Source organism: Abramis brama (genome assembly GCF_963993115.1).
Source record: "Abramis brama genome assembly, chromosome: 11".
In the NCBI taxonomy this organism is placed as follows: domain Eukaryota; kingdom Metazoa; phylum Chordata; class Actinopteri; order Cypriniformes; family Leuciscidae; genus Abramis; species Abramis brama.
In genome coordinates this window covers 33,403,325-33,424,665 of record NC_139973.1, presented here as the reverse complement: position 1 = coordinate 33,424,665, position 21,341 = coordinate 33,403,325, and the positions used below count along the sequence as shown (strand labels likewise).

Below are 21,341 nucleotides of genomic sequence, written 5' to 3'. Positions count from 1 at the left end.
TGACAAAGTTAAAATCCCATCTGGCTAGTGCGCTTCCATAATGTTTACGCATTAGGTCAGTAGGCGGAGAGTAGGCGGTCTTTTGTGGCTGTTCAAACTCATTCGACCACAATCCGTTACTACACTAGGAAAACGACCGGTCTAATGAGTTTTCGACTACCTCTGGAAATGGTCGAAAGTGGACAAGCTCAAAATGGTTTAGACTCCGTTTACACCTGTGTTTAGGTGATCCGATCGACCAAAACACATCTTAATACCAGGTGTAAACAGGGCCGAGATAAGCACTAACAAACAAAGATTAGGCATTTACAAATATATACAAAAAACTTTTGCCATCAAATCTTACCAATCCCAAACTTTTGAACAGTAGTGCACATTTCAAAATTTCTTGTATTATTCAATGAGGAAAAACAATTACTAGATTATGGGAAACCTGAATAAAACCTAAATGTAATATAGGGTGACCAGATGACAAATAAAACATCTGGACAGGCTGGAAACTAGACCATCTAGGCAATGTGTGTGTTTTGAAAAAGCGGGTGACATGTTCAAATTCAAAAGGATATTAAACAAATGTTGTGTATTGAAATGTTTTGGAAACCAAATGCAATCTAATGTAATCTGTGTAAAAACCCAAGAAATACACACACCTGGCAGTATATCTCAAAAGATAGGCTCGTATTATCAGTCCGGCTTTGCTTCGCACTTCATCTCTCTGCTTCTCCAGCTTCTGTTCCAAAGATTCCTTTAGGAACACCTAGGGAGCAAAGGTTATCACAGGTTAGTGCCATCAAACAAAACACAAGTGAAAATGTGCCTACCATTAATTTAAAAGAGACATAAATAAGCACATTTATAGAGGAAGATGTCAAAGGTATACCTTGGTCTTTCCAAACTGCCACTCCTTCTTGCTCCTGTCATGGAGTGTCAGCAAATCTGTGCTCTTCTTTTTCTCATCTCCATTGGAAGCCACAGATGCCTTTTCCTTCTCCTTGAGAATGATCTTATACCTGATGTACACAACCACAAAATCATAAACGTCTCCCAGAAAACATGAGCCAACAAAAACTCATGCATCTATATTTGTTTTAACCCTTACCTGGTAAAGAAGTCTTTAAAGGTACGTCTGACAGGGAATCCAGCTCTGCGAATCTTTACTGTCTCCAACATGCCAGAGTACCGCAACTGATTCAGAACCACATCTGGGTCAAACTTGTTTGGGTTCTATAGAAGAGAAACAAACATTATTAAAATTTATAATGTGTGTGGAATAACATCACAATTAATTTTTTTAATTGCATTCTGATTGGTTGATGTGACTGCTCTAACCTTGTCCATGTTGGGTTTAATGCAACGCACAAAGAAGGGGTTGGATACACTGAGAGTGGCCATTAGAGAATGAAGAGAGTCCTGAAGGACAGAAGAGACAACCAATCAAATGTCTTAAATCACTGACAAGTCGAAAGGGGCTGCAAGTAAGGTGACCACCCGTCCCGCTTTGCGATGTACCGCACAGCATTTTCACCCCTTGTCCCGTACGTTACATATTGAGAAAATGTCCCGCATTTTCATCAGTCTGTTGGTTTTTAATTATCATATTAAGAAAACGTGCATGTGTTATTTTGCCTTTTTAAGAAAGCATTTTATTTATTCTTTTTGCAACGTAGTTTTTCACCAATGTTTAACAGCGCTTCGTCAGAAGTACAAATAGAACAGCCGTTTTTTAAATCCTATCCAATGGTTGAAAAGAAAGGAGTAAACACGGTCACTAGTAGGTTGTGACGGCTGTCAATCAAAATGTGGAGCGGTGATTCGTTCCATGTGCTCCCTGTCGGAAAACAAATGGATAATTCGGTAAATTAAAATTTTATTCAGAATAGAATAATGTGAGCCTCCAGTATGATTTTAATATTTGGTTGGTATGTGCTGTTTTCTTGTGTTTCAGCCAAGTGTGCTCTCTGGTGCTGGCGGAGAACAGAATGTATCAACTTGTTGCCTGCTGTGGTTGTTTTAATTCACATCCTTTCTAAAAATATGAAAGTTTTTGGTTTAATATATTCTTAATATACAAGACTGTCAATGAACTAATTTCATGTTGTTTTATATTTGATTTATTCATTATTTATTTTGTTAGATTTAAGTTGGACCTGGTCAGAACTGTTTCAAAAATAGTTATCTGCATGATGCCTGCTGCCTTTGGCCTCAGTGGTGTTGAGTTTAAATGACATGTAAAATAAAGACATGTTATGTTACATTGTGATGTAATGGTGTTTTCTGGAAGGGACTAAAGAACAAAGTATTTTTATCAGCTGAAAGGCAGAATACAGATGTTTTTATTAAGTTAGATAGACATTATATAACAGTTTCAGGTTATGTTTTAGTGTTGGTAACATGTCCCACATTGTCCCACACAAACTTAGTAATCTTCCCACATTTGGTTTGTTTGATGGTGGTCACCCTAGCTGCAAGCAAAATGTGAATAAGACACTGACTTAACTGACTAGTGAATCTAGTTAGGTCTATTATTAATATGAAAGTCTTGATATGGAAGCTATATCTCACTCTGAACTGAGAGCTGACAGTGGGCTTTTTTCTGGCCGTGCCCATCTTCAAGGTCTCCTCATTGTTTCTGCTGCTCACTTGCTCAAACAGATCATAGATGAAATCCAATCTGCACACACACAGCATCACTCACAGGTTAAACTACACAAGAACAAAATTGCCTTAACGTGTGTGTGAGTTTATGAATTTGTGTGTATTCGTGTCTTACCTACTATCCTTCAGCATGTTCAGTATATCATCTCTAAATGTGTCTCTGTTCTTCTCTAAAATCCCCCTCACATCATATAAAACCTATAAAAAAGAAGACAAAATATAAAGATTAAAAAAGGAAGACAGGCAAACAGACAGACTAACTGACAGATAAATAGATAGACAGACAGACACTTCGTATACCTCTCCAGCATAGTGCTTTATTCCAAACTGATGGTCTGCCAGTCTGGGTTTCACATAGTAGGGATTAGTCTGTGGATAAACAACCTCATTTGTAAGTGTATTCGTGTTATGCTTGGTTGAATTGTATCATGTCCCTGGCTTGTATGATGAGAATATAACTCACAGAGTGTCTGCCATGCAGTTTCTCCAGCAGGGTGAAGTCAGTGCCTTTGGGAAATCGGCTCTCCTCGTTAACCAGAGCTAACATGCCCAGTTTCTGTATAAACACAACATTAGATAAGTGTTAATTAACACAAAACTGAAAACCTACTTATAATAAATAATGAAATACTTATAATACTGAAAACTTAACTTATAATAATCAAATTGAACTTTGATTGAATGAATGCATAAGTAGTCCGACTAAATTAAACCAAATTGTTCCCAACAGCTAACCATGATTAGATTACCTTTTCAATTAGATCCAGACATTCTGCATTGTCCATCCAATCAATGGCTTCCCAGTGAATCCCTTCCCTGTATGACAGAATTTGTTAGTTATATTATACAAAATCTTTTCAAATGCTTAAATTGTATTTGTAATAACTTTTCAGGTTATCTGGCACTTAAGAGATACAATACACATGTAAGAATAGATGTAACAGCAGACCAAATCAATGTTGATGGTGTTCTGCAGGAGAGCGATGGCATCTCAGATCATTATCTAGTCTCGTGTATACACCATTAAGCCAAGGCTGCAAAACCATCTCCCTGTTACAAATATGGTAGAACAATCACCTTTACCACTAAAGATTACTTTATAAATAATCTTCCTGATCAACTCCTCAACATACCAGACAGCTTAGAAGAACTCAATGTTGCAAGAGAAACTATTGACTCTCTTTTCCAGCACTTTAGATAAGGTTGCTCCTTTGCGCTTAAAGTGCCCCTATTGTGGTTTTTCAAATATTCCCTTTCATGCAGTGTGTAAAATAGCTGTTTGTGAATGTAAACGTTCTGCAAATTTGTAAAGTCAAAAGTGCACGATAAATAAAGTTATTGTCTCCCAAAAAGAAAGAATCGACTCAGAACCGTCTAAACGAGTCGTTTGTAATTCGAATCCCACTGCGTAAGGTTCTACGTCACTAGAAAATACATTTGCATAATGCTTTTCAACTCTTAGAACACAACCCTAGGTATTTATTTGATACAGTGGCTAAATTATAGACCCCCTGATGAACAATTACATTCATTCTTTGCTATAGGAGAGGAATAATTGTCTAAACTTGTCAAATCTTCAAAATCAGCAACATGTATGTTAGACCCTATACCAACTAAGCTACTGAAAGAGAAGTCCATAAGTCCACAAGAAGTCCAGAAGTTCCAGAAGTCTTAATATTGTTAATTCATCATTATTAAATCATCAGCTTTTAAGCTGGCTGTTATGCTGGCTCTCATTTAAAAAAAAAACACAACTTGATCCTAGAGAATTAGTTAATTACAGACCGATCTCGAATCTCCCTTTTCTGTCAAAAATGAGCCAGATACTTGTGAGCCAGTATCCTCAAAACTATGTTCCTTCTTAGAAAGAAATTGTGTCTGTGAGGATATCCAGTCAGGATTTATACCGTATCATAGTAATGAGACTGCTCTCATTAGAGTTACAAATGATTTGCTCTTATCATTTGATCGAGGTTGTATCTCTCTGTTAGTGTTACTGGATCTTAGTGCTGCATTTGATACTATCGACTTCAACATTCTTTTAAATAGACTCGAAAATTACGTTGGCATTAGTGGAATTGCACTAATGGAATTGGCATTGCACTGGCATGGTTCAAAACATATTTATCTGACCATTATCAATTTGTAGCAGTAAACTAAGAGGTGTCATATCAATCACAAGTGCAGTATGGAGTACCGCAAGGCTCAGTACCAGTACCGTTGCTTTCACCCTGTACATGCTACCCTTGGGAGATATCAGTAGGAAGCATGCCGTTAGTTTTCACTGTTACACTGATGATACTCTATAAATCTTTACGCCCTGAAGAAACATACAAATTCACAAAATTAACGAAATGCTTAGTTGATATAAAAACATTGGATGACTAGTAATTTCCTACTTAACTCTGAATAAATATCTGAACCTGAATATACCTGAGTATATTTTAAATATCTGACCAAAAACCTCAACACGTAATAACCTAGAATACTGACTAACACTTGATGGCTGCTCTGTCAGATCTTTGTCATCAGTTAGGAACCTGGGTGTTCCAATCTTGCATTTGAAAGCCACATTTCTAACATCTGTAAAACCACATTTTTCTATCTTAAAAATATATCTAAATTATGACATTATGCTCTCAATGACAAATGCAGAAAAGTTAGTTTATGCGTTCATGATCTCAAGGCTAGATTATTGTAATGCCCTACTGGGTGGTTGCTCTGTGCGCTTAATAAACAAACTCCAGCTAGTACAAAATTTAGCAGCTAGAGTTCTTTCTAGAACCAGGACGTATGACCATATTAGCCCAGTTCTGTCAACACTGCATTCAAAAATATTGCAAATTACTTCCAAAGCACTAAATCGTCTTTTTCGTCTATTGCGGTCAAAAAATTCTGGCCAGTTGATAAAACCTAGAATATAAAAATCGACTGCAGGTGGTAGATCCTTTTCCTATTTAGCACCCAAACTTTGGAACAGTCTTCCTAGCATTGTTCGGGAATCAGACACACTTTGTCAGTTTATATCTAGACTAAAAACACATCTCTTTAACCTGGCATCCAAATCCATTAAAGGATTGTTAAGCTGCATAAATTAGGTCAACTGGGAACACTTCCCATAACCACAGATGTACTTGTTACATCCTAAGAAGAATGGCATCAACGCTAACATTTGTCTGTCTGTCTCATCCTTATCCAAAGGTTACCGTAGTCAGCCGGATCCGGGTCGTATCCAGATCAGATGGTGGACCTGCACCTAGACACGACCTCACTGTAGCACTGAATGTCAGCAGAGACCATGTCTACTAGGCAATCCCTTGAGAAGGCCTCGTCGACATGATAGCCATCGGCACAGACCCTCAGCAAAGACCACAAGAACCAGACAAGTTCTCTGCACAGACCCCTATGGCCAGCATCGTCTCCATACTGACGTGATGAATCCGATCTTCAAGCAAAAGGAACTGGATGAAAAATATTTGAATGGTATTGATCCACAATCTGACTTCTGACTTGTGATGCAGCCTGAATCATAATCACACCGTGTTCGTTCGTTGGCCAGAGGAGGACTGGTCCCCCGACTGAGCCTGGTTTCTCCCAAGGTTCTTTTCCTCCATTTCTATCACCTGATGGAGTTTGGGTTCCTTGCCACAGCCATCTCTGGCTTGCTTAGTTGGGTATTCAGCAATATTACTGATTTGACTGCACTGACGCTATCGGATGAGATCAACTTAGCTGGATGATGACATCACTGTTTTCTGCAGAGCTGCTTTATAGCTGAACTGAACTCATTTCATAATTGATGTACTTTACACAGTTATTAAACCGAAATGAATCAACACTGAACTAATTCCAACTGAATAATGACTCTTTACTATTGTCTTTTTAGAGCTGCTTTACAGCAGTTGAATACTGTTTGCATCATTGAATCGTTATTGTCCTGCTTATCACTGTAGCGCTACTTTAAAACAATCTGTATTGTATAAAGCGCTATAAATAAAGGTGACTGGACTTGACCAAACTTTTCATGCACTCACGGATGTCAGTCTTTACCTGTTATACTCCAGTTGCTCCAGAGAGAAAATATGTTTGTTGAAATATTCTTGCAGTTTCTCATTAGCATAATTAATGTTGAACTGCTCAAAACGGTTCACCTTCAGAACACAGAAACACTTGTGTTAGATCTCAGTAAAAATATTATGTGTCTATCTGTGTGAATGAACATGTGATCTGTAGTGGCCTCACACCTCAAAGTTCTCAAAACCAAAGATGTCCAGGATTCCAATAGACTTGAAATTATCTTTGCCCTTTATTTTCTGATTAATTCGCATAATGATCCACGAGAAGCACTGAGAATAAAGCGCCATGGCAACTGAATCCCGGGAATCTATCGCCTGTCAATCAAAAATGAGAAAAGAAAATGGACAAGTGGAGTCAGAAGAGAATAACTGTCAACTTTTTTTATAAAAACATGTCATTACGAGAAAGTGTGCATGTATGTATGTATATATATATATATATATATATATATATATATATACACAGTGAGGAAAATAAGTATTTGAACACCCTGCTATTTTGCAAGTTCTCCCACTTGGAAATCATGGAGGGGTCTGAAATTGTCATCGTAGGTGCATGTCCACTGTGAGAGACATAATCTAAAAAAAAAAATCCAGAAATCACAATATATGATTTTTTAACTATTTATTTGTATGATACAGCTGCAAATAAGTATTTGAACACCTGTCTAACAGCTAGAATTCTGACCCTCAAAGACCTGTTAGTCTGCCTTTAAAATGTCCACCTCCACTCCATTTATTATCCTAAATTAGATGCACCTGTTTGAGGTCGTTAGCTGCATAAAGACACCTGTCCACCCCATACAATCAGTAAGAATCCAACTACTAACATGGCCAAGACCAAAGAGCTGTCCAAAGACACTAGAGACAAAATTGTACACCTCCACAAGGCTGGAAAGGGCTACGGGGAAATTGCCAAGCAGCTTGGTGAAAAAAGGTCCACTGTTGGAGCAATCATTAGAAAATGGAAGACGCTAAACATGACTGTCAATCTCCCTCGGACTGGGGCTCCATGCAAGATCTCACCTCGTGGGGTCTCAATGATCCTAAGAAAGGTGAGAAATCAGCCCAAAACTACACGGGAGGAGCTGGTCAATGACCTGAAAAGAGCTGGGACCACCGTTTCCAAGGTTACTGTTGGTAATACACTAAGACGTCATGGTTTGAAATCATGCATGGCACGGAAGGTTCCCCTGCTTAAACCAGCACATGTCAAGGCCCGTCTTAAGTTTGCCAATGACCATTTGGATGATCCAGAGGAGTCATGGGAGAAAGTCATGTGGTCAGATGAGACCAAAATAGAACTTTTTGGTCATAATTCCACTAAACGTGTTTGGAGGAAGAAGAATGATGAGTACCATCCCAAGAACACCATCCCTTACTGTGAAGCATGGGGGTGGTAGCATCATGCTTTGGGGGTGTTTTTCTGCACATGGGACAGGGCGACTGCACTGTATTAAGGAGAGGATGACCGGGGCCATGTATTGCGAGATTTTGGGGAACAACCTCCTTCCCTCAGTTAAAGCATTGAAGATGGGTCGAGGCTGGATCTTCCAACATGACAATGACCCGAAGCACACAGCCAGGATAACCAAGGAGTGGCTCTGTAAGAAGCATATCAAGGTTCTGGCGTGGCCTAGCCAGTCTCCAGACCTAAACCCAATAGAGAATCTTTGGAGGGAGCTCAAACTCCGTGTTTCTCAGCGACAGCCCAGAAACCTGACTGATCTAGAGAAGATCTGTGTGGAGGAGTGGGCCAAAATCCCTCCTGCAGTGTGTGCAAACCTGGTGAAAAACTACAGGAAACGTTTGACCTCTGTAATTGCAAACAAAGGCTACTGTACCAAATATTAACATTGATTTTCTCAGGTGTTCAAATACTTATTTGCAGCTGTATCATACAAATAAATAGTTAAAAAATCATACATTGTGATTTCTGGATTTTTTTTTTTAGATTATGTCTCTCACAGTGGACATGCACCTACGATGACAATTTCAGACCCCTCCATGATTTCCAAGTGGGAGAACTTGCAAAATAGCAGGGTGTTCAAATACTTATTTTCCTCACTGTATATATATATAAATTTATGATTGTACCTGTTCCACTGTGAGTGGAGAGCAGATCTCTTCTCCTCTGAGGATCATGGAACGCTGGGTCAGAACCTCAGACAACTGAAAACTGTCCAGGCCCAGGAGCTCGCTCACATTAGTGACAACTACAGGAATTAGAGAAGAGAATTACTAACAAACACATAATAGTGACGTCTATGTAATGGATAACCCACGGCTAGGTGTGCATTACATGGTTTTAATGCACTACGTAGAAGCAAAGAACCACCCAACGTCAATCGGAGGGTTGCCGGTTATTTTTGTCAGCTACTACTTGTTAGATTTAGCATCTGCACGCTTTAAATCAGACACAGAGATAAAGTAGTGTGGCAAGATTACATTTATTTAATTGAATTATAACATTTATTTTAATAAATTATCGAGAGAGCAAGAGAGAGAGAGAGAGAGAGAGAGAGAGAGAGAGAGAGAGAGAGAGAGATGAGAGATGAGAGATGTGCGTGTCAGTGTTAATTTTGGCAGCCATTTTTGATTTAGTCTTAGTTTTCATCTTGAGACGAAAATACTTATTGGTCTTAGTCACATTTTAGTCATTTTTTCTTTCATAGTTTTAGTCTAGTTTTAGTTGACGAAAAGTCATTGCGTTTTTTGGCAACTTTTAGTCAAACTGCAGTTACCGACATTAATTTTGGTAGCTATTTATATGTAGTCTTTAGACAAAAAATGTCCTAAATTTTTTATCTCTAGGCCAATTCAATTAAGCTTATGAGAAATGTAAATTAAGGTAACAGGCTGTATTGACATTGCACTCTTTAGCAGTAGCAATTCTACATACCCCTTTTCCTTAGTTCAGTGGTTTTTAGAGTGCCATACCCCCTGGTACTCTCTTCCACTTAGACTGCAGTCACACTTTTTCCATTAAGGGACAATATTTTTTTATATATATATATTTTTAAATTAAACAATGTTCAATAAATATGCAATGATGATGGTAAAAACTTTTAAAATATTAAATTAAAGCCATTAATTCATTCATTCAGTAAGGAAGCAAGCTGCTATTTTTATGAACGGGTCATTGAATCTAACGATTCATTCTGCCACAGAATCGTTCACGAATCACCGCTGTGTGCTGCAGTTCTGCTGTAGTTTTCGTTGCAAAATAGAGCAATAAGCCTATGACAATACTGTTTTAAATGTAGTAAATCATTTAATGTTACCCTTCTGTTTGTTGAACTGTTGTATAAAATCAATGTCTCATTTGAAATCGTGTGGATATTAAGGAAACATTGCATTCTTGCTCGTATAATATAATCGACATTAAAAACACTGCTGGATATCAGCCTATATTTTGATCGCAGATTTAGTAGCACAGATAGCGCAAACGGCTCGTGGCAGAACACAGACCGACTGAAAGACACTTTAAGTAGAAAATCTCAAATGAAGATCGCTAAACTCCAGCTTACTTGTCTGTGTTTTCAGATCATCCGCGCTTCTTCAGCAGTGTAGAGAGCGCGCGCGCATGGTTGCCAGATACTATTGAAAAGACCGGGTAGAAAACGTGTTCTTTTAACAGAAAAGCTCTGTCTGGGGATTTAATTATTAAAATCTGGCAACCGTAAGCATGAACGCTCGTAAAAAAGTGTCAGTGTGTTGTCGTCTCCTTTATTTGACACAAACAAGTGGTTTCGGTTAAGTTTAAAAAATGTTTAAACACATTTCAGTCTCGTCTTTTTTCGTCAACGCTATTGCATGTGTTGATATAGTCACAGTTATCGTTTAATGACGTGGGTGTCGTCTCTCATCGTCTTGTCTTAGTCAGGGGAAAAAAGGTCGTCAACGAACATTTTTCGTCATAGTTTTCGTTAACGAAATTAACACTGGTGCGTGTGAATTACCTGCATCTGTGCAGTGTCTTTACTAACAATGAAGCTGTGAGTTTAATTACTTCAAAAACAGCCATGTTACCACCTCGTTGCTGAGTAATATAGTAAATGTAGCAAAGCTAATTTATTAATAAAAGGCATGGGGCAGAATTGACAACAAGTTTCTATGTTCCTGAATGTTTCTGTGTGTGTTCAGAGCATTCTCCAATCTCTGTGTGCGAATGATATGTGCGTATATGTGTTCTGCAATGAAAGCAGTGCATTAATATAGAACAGTGATTAAACTGACTGAAACTACCTGTGCATTATACAGTTTGAATGCCCAATCGAGTATTCTGACAGACCATGGTATATCTATTAGTAACAGATGAATGACACCTCTCACCCTGTTTGGTGGTGATCTGCGCGCCCCCTGCTGTCATGAACTCCACATTGCCAAGTTGCAGAACTCCAGAAAGCAGTTTAAACATATCTCTGATCTCTTCCTCTGTGAACTCCATGACCTTCAGAGCCTCCTGAAGACAAAAAGAGAAAGAGAGAATGAATCATTCTGCTCTTAGTTTTTTGTCTACCTTAAGAATGTTAATCTATTTGATTTTTTTATACCATGACGTCATCAAAATGCTGCTTGTCATCGAGACTGCGGTCCTTCACACATCCTGACTGACTCAGGTAATGAAAAACCTCAGGGGAGTCTTCTAGAAAATATGTCTCTATAAACAGAGGGACATATCTAATCATTCAGTCTGTCAACATGAGTGTGTATTCTAGTTGATACTAATATGCCAGCATCATCTGCGTTGTGGAAATGCATGTGTGTTTATTCACCCTTTTGGCTTTTGCTGGTCCCAGCCAGCAAAGCATAAAAGATGTGGTAGTTTCTCTCCCCTGGATTCTGCCTAACCACTCGATTCTGGAACACAGATCAGATCACATGTGATGAGTGGGCGAGAATCTCACTTTGGCAGACACTGTTTCTCTGCAAAATAGGGGAGTGATTCTGCCTTTGACAAGATATCCAGTGCCAAATCGTATCAACAGAAAAATGGTTGGTTTTATACTGTGAACAGTTGATCACAGAAGATTGATTTCTGGTAGTTAGGGGTGAGCCACACAGGAGACAGCAAGGTTTACCTTTTCAAGCAAATCTGAAGGGGCAAGAATTAAGGGAAATACAGAAACTGTGCTTGTATTAAACGGTACTGTGAACATGGTTAAGCATGTTACCTTAGTCACTCATTCATTTCAATGGCAGAAATGTGTGTGTGTGTGTGGGGGGGGGGGGGGGGGGAGAAAACATGAAATGGTTGAAGTGCGTCATTCTACTGTATTTCAGTAAAAATGAATGGGTAACTATGGGAACTGAGATTTGTTTTACCTAATGAGTGGACAGGTGACATACGCTTGTGACAAAAGAAGTACACTTTAGTACACTAATATACTTTTAAAAGAATACTTAACTGTGAACTGAATGTAGTGTTTTCTGACACTTAATTGTATTAAATAAAAATATATTATAGTTTTATAGTTTCATTTATATTAAATGCAATTTCTTGAACTTGCATGTTGCATTTTTCACACACTTAGATTACTTATTTACATCTTTATATGCAATTTCCTAATTACTTGTATTGTTGTTGAAATATGATGTGTACTGCCAAATGTATTGACAAGCAGTCATACACTAATTTTGATTGAAATCTATAATGTATTTAAATATATTTGTAATTACACATTTGTAATGTTGAAGTTGCAATTTAACTTTAAATGTAATACTGAATAACACAGTAAAATTAAAATGATAATCAAGTAGTTTTCATGTGCTTTAGTATGTTAGTCAACACATCAAAGTGTACAGTATTTTTCTAAAGAATGGCGAAATATTATTAAAACATAATTTTTAAAATGTAATTTAGGGTAAAACTTAATTTGAAATGATTACAAAGTGCACTTTTTAAATTATACTTAAGTGTGTTAAACACAGTCATGAAAGTTTACTCTCTATAAGTACACTTAAGTGGCGTTTTATTTCAGTAATATATTATTATATTATCTGCAAGTTTTTTTAAAGTACACTAAAAGTGTACATTCAATACAATTAAGCTCACTTCTTTTTCACAAGGGTAAGGTACCATCTGTAAAGGACAAGATATCTCTGTATACAAAAACTATGTATTTGAATACAGTGAGGAGGATACAGTCGACGATGCATCCTCCCTGGATGTTCCCGCTTTGAGAGAAATGAAGTTGAATGAATTTCCCAAAACGACTAGAGTTGTTGTTGTAGACTGTTTTGGCATTCCCAAATGCTTCCATGATGGGACTGCACAAGAAAGAAAAGTATAAAGGTTATGCATTTGAGTGTGCATATAAATGCTTAGGCTGTGTGTGTTGAGGCATGCGCTATACCTGCTCTGTACGATGGCCTGCTCCACGCGCGTGCTCTTCTCCGTAGGCGGTGTCCCGGCAGAGTTTTGGCTCATGACAGACAGGAACTGCAGCAGTAGTTTGGTGCTTTCTGTTTTCCCAGCTCCACTTTCACCACTGTTAAACACATGCATACACACATTCATTTATGACCTTCACTGACATTTGTGTTACCCTGATTGAATTTGCAATGCTGTGAAATCTGATAGCAGTTTGTGGCAAAAGTCTAAACCACAACTGCTCAAACTCAGCCTTTAGGTTTAACACAAATGAGATTAGTACACTGAGATAACATCTAATAATGGATCCCCATCAGTTCTAAGTCAATGAATAAGGCCTAAAGCATTCCAAACCTTCCTCACATTATCTACATGCTTTAAAACAAGATACAAGTGACACAAAGCATCACTGATTTTTTCCAGGTAGAAGTTATAGAGTGTGATGACCCTTGCTGTTTGGTTTCGGGAGTTTTGTGATTGGTTGCTCCGCCCACAAATTACTTAAATTTGCAGTCCATTGGGTATACCTGTCACAGTGGTTCAGACGCTTCTTTAAAAGAGACTGCCAAGTGAGCCAATGGGGGACAGGTTTGGGACATTGTTTGTGTTGTGTTTTGTTTTGGTTTTTCTGAGCACTTACAACACTGCAACCCTTGATTACACACTGATGTTACTGACGATAAATGATTTTATTATTGGAGAGCTACTTTTTTGTGACTTTTGAGACTACATTTAATTTTTTTTTTTACAGAAAGTCTCTTATTTATTTTCATGCTTGTTCTGCAGGTTTGTCAGCTTGACTAAATCAAAAAAACTTTTTTGAAGGGCTTGTATTACCTGATCAGCACACATTGGCTATCATGCCTCTTCCATAAGCAGCGGTAACACTCATTGGCAATAGCAAAGATATGTGGTGGCAGCTCGCCCAAATGATGCTGACTATACAGCTCCACTGCAGAGAGATCATACAGCCCTCCGATCTGCTTATAAGGATTCACAGCCGCCAAGATAGAACCTATGTTAGTCTGAGAAACAGAAAAAGAGAGGCAGTAAGTTAAGGACTATTGAAAGCCAACAGGTAGTAAAACAATAAAACCAGCATATCGAGACAAATGTACACATTTGTGATCAGTGCACATTTTAGTTTATATCCACAAATGAAGGGAAATTTAAAGGGAACTTTAACAATCAGTATGTGATCAGGTCATATTTCACAATAGAAGCTGGTTGTGTCAGGGTCAGTAGGTCATGAGAGGATTGTGGATGAAGTGTCTCCGTATCAATGCGCACTGTAACAACTTAAATCCATCTCTTTTAATATCAAATGCATCATTACATGCTGGTCTTCGTAATGTGTTTATGTGTAGGTGTGTGATTGCAATTTTTATATATTGAGGCTAACAACACCCATGGTCACTGGCCACCAGCAGTAATATGACTTGCTGATCTTAACAATGGCGCAGTGATAAGATTAAATTACGACTTTCCTGGATGACTGGAGAGGAGCCAAACACAACACCGTGGATGCTACACAAGGGGAGCTTGGATTAAAAAAAAAAATCTATTGTAGGCTTGTAATAATCACTGATTTCATACATGGCTGTCATCTATTGCAGTGGTTATCAACTCTGGCCAGTGTTGCCTCCTCTTTTCAATGGAAAGTAGTTAAAACTTGCCCAAAAAGTAGCTAAATGTCATTACTAGATAACGTAATGCACCAACTGTTGGCACTTTACATCTGTTATCTCACTTACTGTATTTTAATACAAAATATAGCCAAATGTCCAATAAAGCTGTTCTCATTTACATCTTTTTTCTGTCAGACAATGGAAAGAGTATGATATAGAGACTGACTACATGTTAACCAACAGTCCAAAAAGATGCTAGTCGTTTTTTATTTTTATTTTTTTAAGGTCTTAAAGGTTTTTTAAATTGGTAACGCTTACTCTGGCCCTCGAGGTCCACTTTCCTGCAGCGTTTAGCTCCAACCTTGATTCAAATTCACCTTCCTGTAACTTTCTAGTAATCCTGAAGACCTCGATTAGCTTGTTCAGGTGTGTGTGTGTGATTAGGGTTAAAGCTGAACTCTGCAGGAAAGTGGCCCTCGAGGGCAAGAGTTGAGAACCCCTGATCTACTGCAACTATTTATGAGGTGTTAAAAAAAATCTCAAACCTGTTAAGAAGCAAAACACACGATTTAAAAAAAAAAAAAAGCGATGCTGATATTGTACAAAAATCATAATGGATCTGAAAAGTGTGTCAATGTTGTCCTTGCAAAAATTATTTTGTCGCTACCACCCCAAGAGGGGAGTCATTCTCATTCAGGTCGGCTGTGTCTCTGTCTCTAAGATAAATCAGATAACCGCTTGCTATCAGTCATCAACCCCAATACATGCATCCTGGGAAAGGTAAATTACAGTTTCCATTTACCAAGATGGGATAAGAGAGCAGCAGAGCCCATCACATTCACTCCATTTAGCACAACATGACACCACAAATCTGCAGTCTAAAGCAAGATCAACAATACAGCTGATAAAATAAAGCCTTGCATGCTGTTTTAGTTTTATATTCAAATAACAAGGAAATGTATAAGCTAATTTCAGACACTGATAGAGATATGTTATTTAAGCTCTAATAAAACACATCACACTGACCTTTGCTAATCATAAAAAAACATCCATACATAATTTCCTCTACTGCATATGAGAACTAGAGCTATTCATCATTCTGTGTCTCATAAGGCTTGCAATTTCATTACCAGCACAAATATAAAGAGATAAACAACAATACAGCTATTATCTGACTTGTTAGAGCAGGTTATTGGACCTATGATCCTATGAATGGCATGATGTGTTTGAGGTATAGATGACTGTCTGATGCTGTTGTCCCTCTGTAGTAAACTACACAGGGCAGGTCATGTTCACAGCTGTTGCAAGTAATTACTTCTGACACTGGGACTGATACTTTATAAATGGTGCTTCACTTTATCACTTGTTCTGGGTTTGTTAACACCGCATGATGGAAGATTAAAAAGAATCTGATGAATAAAAGCTTTGTAATCATGCTGAAAACTTTCAATATACTTGACTCTGTCCCAGTCAATCCTTACAAAGAGGGATTTACTGACTCTTTTTCTATGGATTTTGCAAAGGTCAAGCTTGAATGTTTGGATCATAATTCAGACTGTGAGTCATACCAGTTCCTCCAGACCACAACTCTAAACCAGCAGTCTGTGACGTATGGCTCTGTCTAGACAAATGAGGTTCCAGTTCCAGTCCTAGTCACCCGATCACATGACCCTTCTCTTTGGCAACAGACTTTATAGCCCAACTGTTCTCAAACTTTTTTGGTCACGCCCCCTTTTAAACCTGTAAAAAACTGTGGCACCCCAACACCCCACCTCACCTCTGACAACCAAATAATTTCAAAAATTGAAAGATCTTTTAAATTGAAAAACCTGCAATGAAAAACACTTCACTTTCGTCATGTCTACACCAAAACCCCTTATAATCAATGAGCACGTTTACGTGCACACCAATACGCTGATAACTCACAAACATTAGCTTATTGAATGTAGTCCGTATTTACATGCAAACCAATAACCTGACAACGCAAATAAATAGCGTTTACAAGACTTAATTAATAAATCAGGTTATTTCCCAGTAGTGACATCAAAACGTAGTAATTTCCGTATCTGACTCCAAGTATTTAATTTGTTATGTTGGCTATAATTTTTTTTGGGTCAAGAAAGATATATTTCCTCCTCCCTTACTGCAAAACTCTCGCTCTGTCTGGATGCGCTGTTACATATCACACATGCGCACTTCAATAAGCCAACAGAAATCAGGTTAATGAGTTAACATGCTGGGCGAAATTGGAGTAAGGGGACATTTATTCTTAAGCCGTTTATGACCTTACTCCGATAAAGGAAAACGGGTTAATGTTTTTACATGAAAACGGCATTGCATTGTCGGCTTATTAAGCATAATTGGGTTAAAAACGTGCATGTAAACACACTCAGTGATTCTGTCTACACTGGATCTGGCACGACACAACAAATCCCCGATAATAAACTGATGCCCTGTTCTATTTATGTCATCCTCCAAGTGTTTGCGCTACTTGACACAAAGGACAAATGGATTTGTAAAGGTCGCTTTTTCGCGCCCAGTGTAGACAGCTTTTAGCTTTTGCCCCACGCCACGACATGGCAACGGTTGCTTCTGGTGTTGACATTTGTGCTGCTGTTGAAGGGGAGTGGTGAGTACACAATAGCAGCTTGTGATGTCGTCCGCTGATGAGGTGCTTTTCTGTGGCAAGGGTCTTCTGTGTCAAGCTTGTTTAGGCTGTGCGAAGTCATTGGTCTAAAGAAGGAAGTAGAGGAATTGTCGTTCGGTGCAGCTTTATAAAAAAAGGCAGAGAGCCAATCGCCATTCACACACTCGAACGTTGTTGCCACTGTTGAACGCTGTTTTTTTTCTCTCTCTTTTTTTCCTTCTTTTTTTCTGTCAATACAAAAAATGTCCCGGAAGAATAATGAAGGATAAAAGTGAGTTGAATTACCCAAAATTACGTCACACAGACAGTGCGCGGACCAACACGGAATGCAGGCGGTCGAAGTATACTTTGGGCTTTAGTGCACCGTGGGTCACTATTCACTTTAAAAATGTAAGGTTGTTTGATTGTTAATGGATTTGGTTATTCACTTGTACACTAAAACTTTTTTTTTTTTTTGCATAAATTCTAATCCCTAATTACAAAAAAAACTTTGCACTGAGCACCTGCAGTGTAGTGTGCAGGTTGAATCTTCTATTAAAAAAAAACAAAAAAAACTAAACTAGATTTATGTTTCACATAAATTCAATTTCACACGAGAACCTCATTCATCAATAGTGGCAAATGAAAATTGTCTTTGTTGATGTAATATAAATACTGTATAAATATCTTGATATTTAAGCTGATAAACTCACTTTAAACAATGGAAATAAAAGCAAACAATAGAACATTTACTCAGGCTATTATTTACAGTACTTATTTTAATAAATCCTGCAACACATTAGTTTTGTCTGAAAACCCAGTTTGGGATGTATTAGGCTTCGGATGTTTTTGTTGAAGAAGGAAAATTCCTTAATCAAACAGGGTTTCCTTTCAGTCTCAGGCTGAGATGTTTTGCGTTAATATCACTCTGTTAAACTAAGGCAGGAAACTCCAGTTCCTCTCTTAGTCAGTCAGAGAGCTGTCCACCCTAAAACTCAGAATACAAAACAACACAGGATTGATTACACAGGAAACATGGAGTGAACACTTAGGCATTAACTGACCTACTTTTTCATAAAGTACTGGCATGAGGAATCCCTGGTGAAAATGTGCAAACTTGTAATGATTTATATTAGGCTGAAATCAGTGATACTGACTATCATGGTAACGCTTTCATGTAGAATATCTCGATCCTTGTTTTTTTTTTGTTTTTTTATTAGCCTGTAGCCTATGTATAGAGTGTAAAGGATGTGATGGGGAAACAAGATCAGGAAATGATGGGCTCGACTCAAACTAACAGTGCCCACTTTAGAACCACAGCTCAATGTGTTGAATGATGAGTCCTAAACACAATTCTACAGCTTTGATTAATCATTCATTTTTTACTCTTGTCTGAAGACAAATTCCAATCAAATTATAATATGCATATACCACTTATGAATTTCAAATAGGAGATAGTTTTGCATTTTCAAATTTGTTTTTTTTATTTTTCTACTAATTTCAAATGCATATTACCTTTCAGTTTTGTTTTATTTCCAGCATTTTCATTGTAACCATTTAGGTTTTATTTCTTATTTATGTAAATAAATATTTAGATTTTTAGTTTGAGATTGGTAAGATTTTTTTTTTTTTTTTTTTTTTTTAAGTCTAATGCTCACCAATATTGCATTATATTAAGTATCATTATTAGTATCATTTTTTTTTTCTATTTTAATAGGCCAAATTTTAAAATGTAATTTATTCCGGTGATTAACTGAATTCATCATTACTCCAGTCTTCAATGTCACATGATCCTTCAGAAATCAGACTAATATGCTGATTTGATGCTCAATAAACATTTCTTGATACAATCGTGATAGATTTTTCCAGGATTCTTTGATAGAATCACAAGAAATAGAAAATTCAAAAGAACAGTCCTTGCTGAATAAAAATATTAATTTACTTCTGACCCCAAAACTCTTGAACAATAGTGTATTTCAGTTTCAGTTTAAGCTTTAAAAAGTATAGATTCAATAGAAGGAATCAACTGAGGAACTAAAAGGTCATTGTAATGTCCCATTCTAATCTTGTCAAGGCTTGACACAATGACTCTAGATGACTTATTTAGAGAACAAATTAAAATAATCAGTGGTAAAGTCAAAAGTTTAGTTGGGTCTAGTGACTCTCTGGGTGGAAGACATCGGCATTGTTGTTTTAAATTAAGAGTATTTTGTGTCATTTTTTGCAATTTTACCAGTTTGATGACCTCTGTGGAGCAGCACTGTTAACATTTAGAGGACTCATTCACTTTTGGCCTCTAGCAAGTGAAAAAACTTTTAATGGGGAGACAGATAACAGCAGAAGAACATCACAGAGAACTTCAATGTGGGGGAGATTTCAAGATATCTAAGAGGCCTTTACTGTTTTTAAGAGGACATAAACTAAAGACTCTGAAACACATTAATTATTGTAAACCTATAAAATTCAATTAATTTATTCAACTAATAGAAGTGTTTTTAAGTAATTTTTGTTGCATACAATAATAAGAGGTCTCATGGAGCATTGTGAGGTCAAGTGTCTGTAAGATTCTTACATAGATGCTGTCTTTCTGGTACCGCTGATGAAGGTTGTGCATGATGGCGGCCTCATGAAGCTCTGCCAACATGGACATGTCCTGCACTCCATCAATGCTGCTCTGGTCCATTAAGGACACCTTCTCCCTGTTCACCTCCGCCTGCTGCAGGTACACCACCTGAAAGACAGAAAGACAGAGTGGGTTAAACAAAATAACAGAGCTCTCACATTCCCAAACCGCTGATATACACACAGATGCATGAGTAGTACATCAAAAAAAGAGGAGAGGATCTTGCCTGGGCCATTTTAAGGGAATGCCTCAGTTGAATAATGCATTAGTCAGACAGCAGGGTTTCCGCATTTCTGTTCCACAGAGTTTCAGCGTGCTGAGGCCTTTCTTTACCCTTTATACCCAACAGGCACTTCTTGACAAAAACACCAGACATTTTGCCAAGCAGAGCACAGTCTGGCCTATTTAAACTCAGAAAAAATGTAACTCTTAACAATTGAGATAAATGTAAACCTGTGTACCTGGGTGCACAGTTAGCATTAAAAATGTTTTTGAATGTGTAATATGCCGATTATCATTGTCAGTGTTTGAGACAGGAATTATGTTAAAGCTGAAGTAATTTTGTTCCATTTTAAAATGATAAACTATAAAATTATATATTTCTTCAGTTATAAAGTTCTCCAATAACAGCTTAAAGTTGGCATGAAATGGAAATCTGTTTTCTAAATGCATGTCATTGATTTTATTGTGAACGGTTCATCCGTGTATATGTTTTTTTTTTTTTTTTACTTGTCTTTTTTTACTTCTCTCTGGTAAAGTATGCCGGACTTCTCCAATTATTGAGCACTCTTAAACCCCACCCTTTCTTACAATCGACTGCAAACTCACATTCAGATCTGCCTCCATCCAATCAAAAACCGATGGATAGAACCAAGTCCCTGCCCTACATAGTTTTCTTCTTTTCCAATAATCCATTTCACTTGGATGTATGCCACGATATGGAAGATTCTTCTGTTACATCGCAACTTTAATATGCAGACAACTATGTAAACCACTGAGGGTCTGCAGACAGATGAAGTGAAACCTGTCCAATAACAGTCATTATTTTTGGTATAAACTCCATTTGGTGATGCTTTAGCTGCAGATATTGCACACATCACATGTACTTTGCTAAAAGGTTCTCTGCTTTATTTGAGTGGACAACACAAAAGGGAGAGACTATTTTTCTCTTCTTCTCAGCATTCTATTTCATTCCTGCTGAAACATAACTCTTGTGCCACTCGTTGCCATGATAACCAGAGAGCACAGCCCAGTTCATGAGGAGAGACCTGAGAGTCTGATAGATTAAAAATCAATGCAACCACTAATGTGTGTGTGTGTGTGTGTGTGTGTGTGTGTCATTTACTTCAGGTATGGA

General features: G+C 37.6%; 1 protein-coding gene across 1 annotated transcript in view; it reads right to left on the bottom strand.

Moving 5' to 3' along the window:
• The window catches only part of myo10l1 (myosin X, like 1), a 65,668-nt gene that overhangs the window by 13,299 nt on the left and 31,028 nt on the right, over positions 1-21,341 (bottom strand). Inside the window, exons 3-21 of the mRNA XM_084127953.1 lie at positions 19,934-20,092; positions 13,945-14,132; positions 13,091-13,225; positions 12,866-13,004; positions 11,510-11,594; positions 11,288-11,394; positions 11,067-11,196; positions 8,829-8,947; positions 6,900-7,046; positions 6,706-6,806; positions 3,405-3,471; positions 3,119-3,211; positions 2,956-3,024; positions 2,771-2,853; positions 2,563-2,671; positions 1,330-1,410; positions 1,100-1,224; positions 881-1,010; positions 651-757 (exon numbers count right to left, since the gene is read on the bottom strand). Of these exons, the coding sequence (XP_083984079.1) occupies positions 651-757; positions 881-1,010; positions 1,100-1,224; positions 1,330-1,410; positions 2,563-2,671; positions 2,771-2,853; positions 2,956-3,024; positions 3,119-3,211; positions 3,405-3,471; positions 6,706-6,806; positions 6,900-7,046; positions 8,829-8,947; positions 11,067-11,196; positions 11,288-11,394; positions 11,510-11,594; positions 12,866-13,004; positions 13,091-13,225; positions 13,945-14,132; positions 19,934-20,092 (2,174 nt within the window). The remainder of the gene's footprint in view (positions 1-650; positions 758-880; positions 1,011-1,099; positions 1,225-1,329; positions 1,411-2,562; positions 2,672-2,770; positions 2,854-2,955; positions 3,025-3,118; positions 3,212-3,404; positions 3,472-6,705; positions 6,807-6,899; positions 7,047-8,828; positions 8,948-11,066; positions 11,197-11,287; positions 11,395-11,509; positions 11,595-12,865; positions 13,005-13,090; positions 13,226-13,944; positions 14,133-19,933; positions 20,093-21,341) is intronic.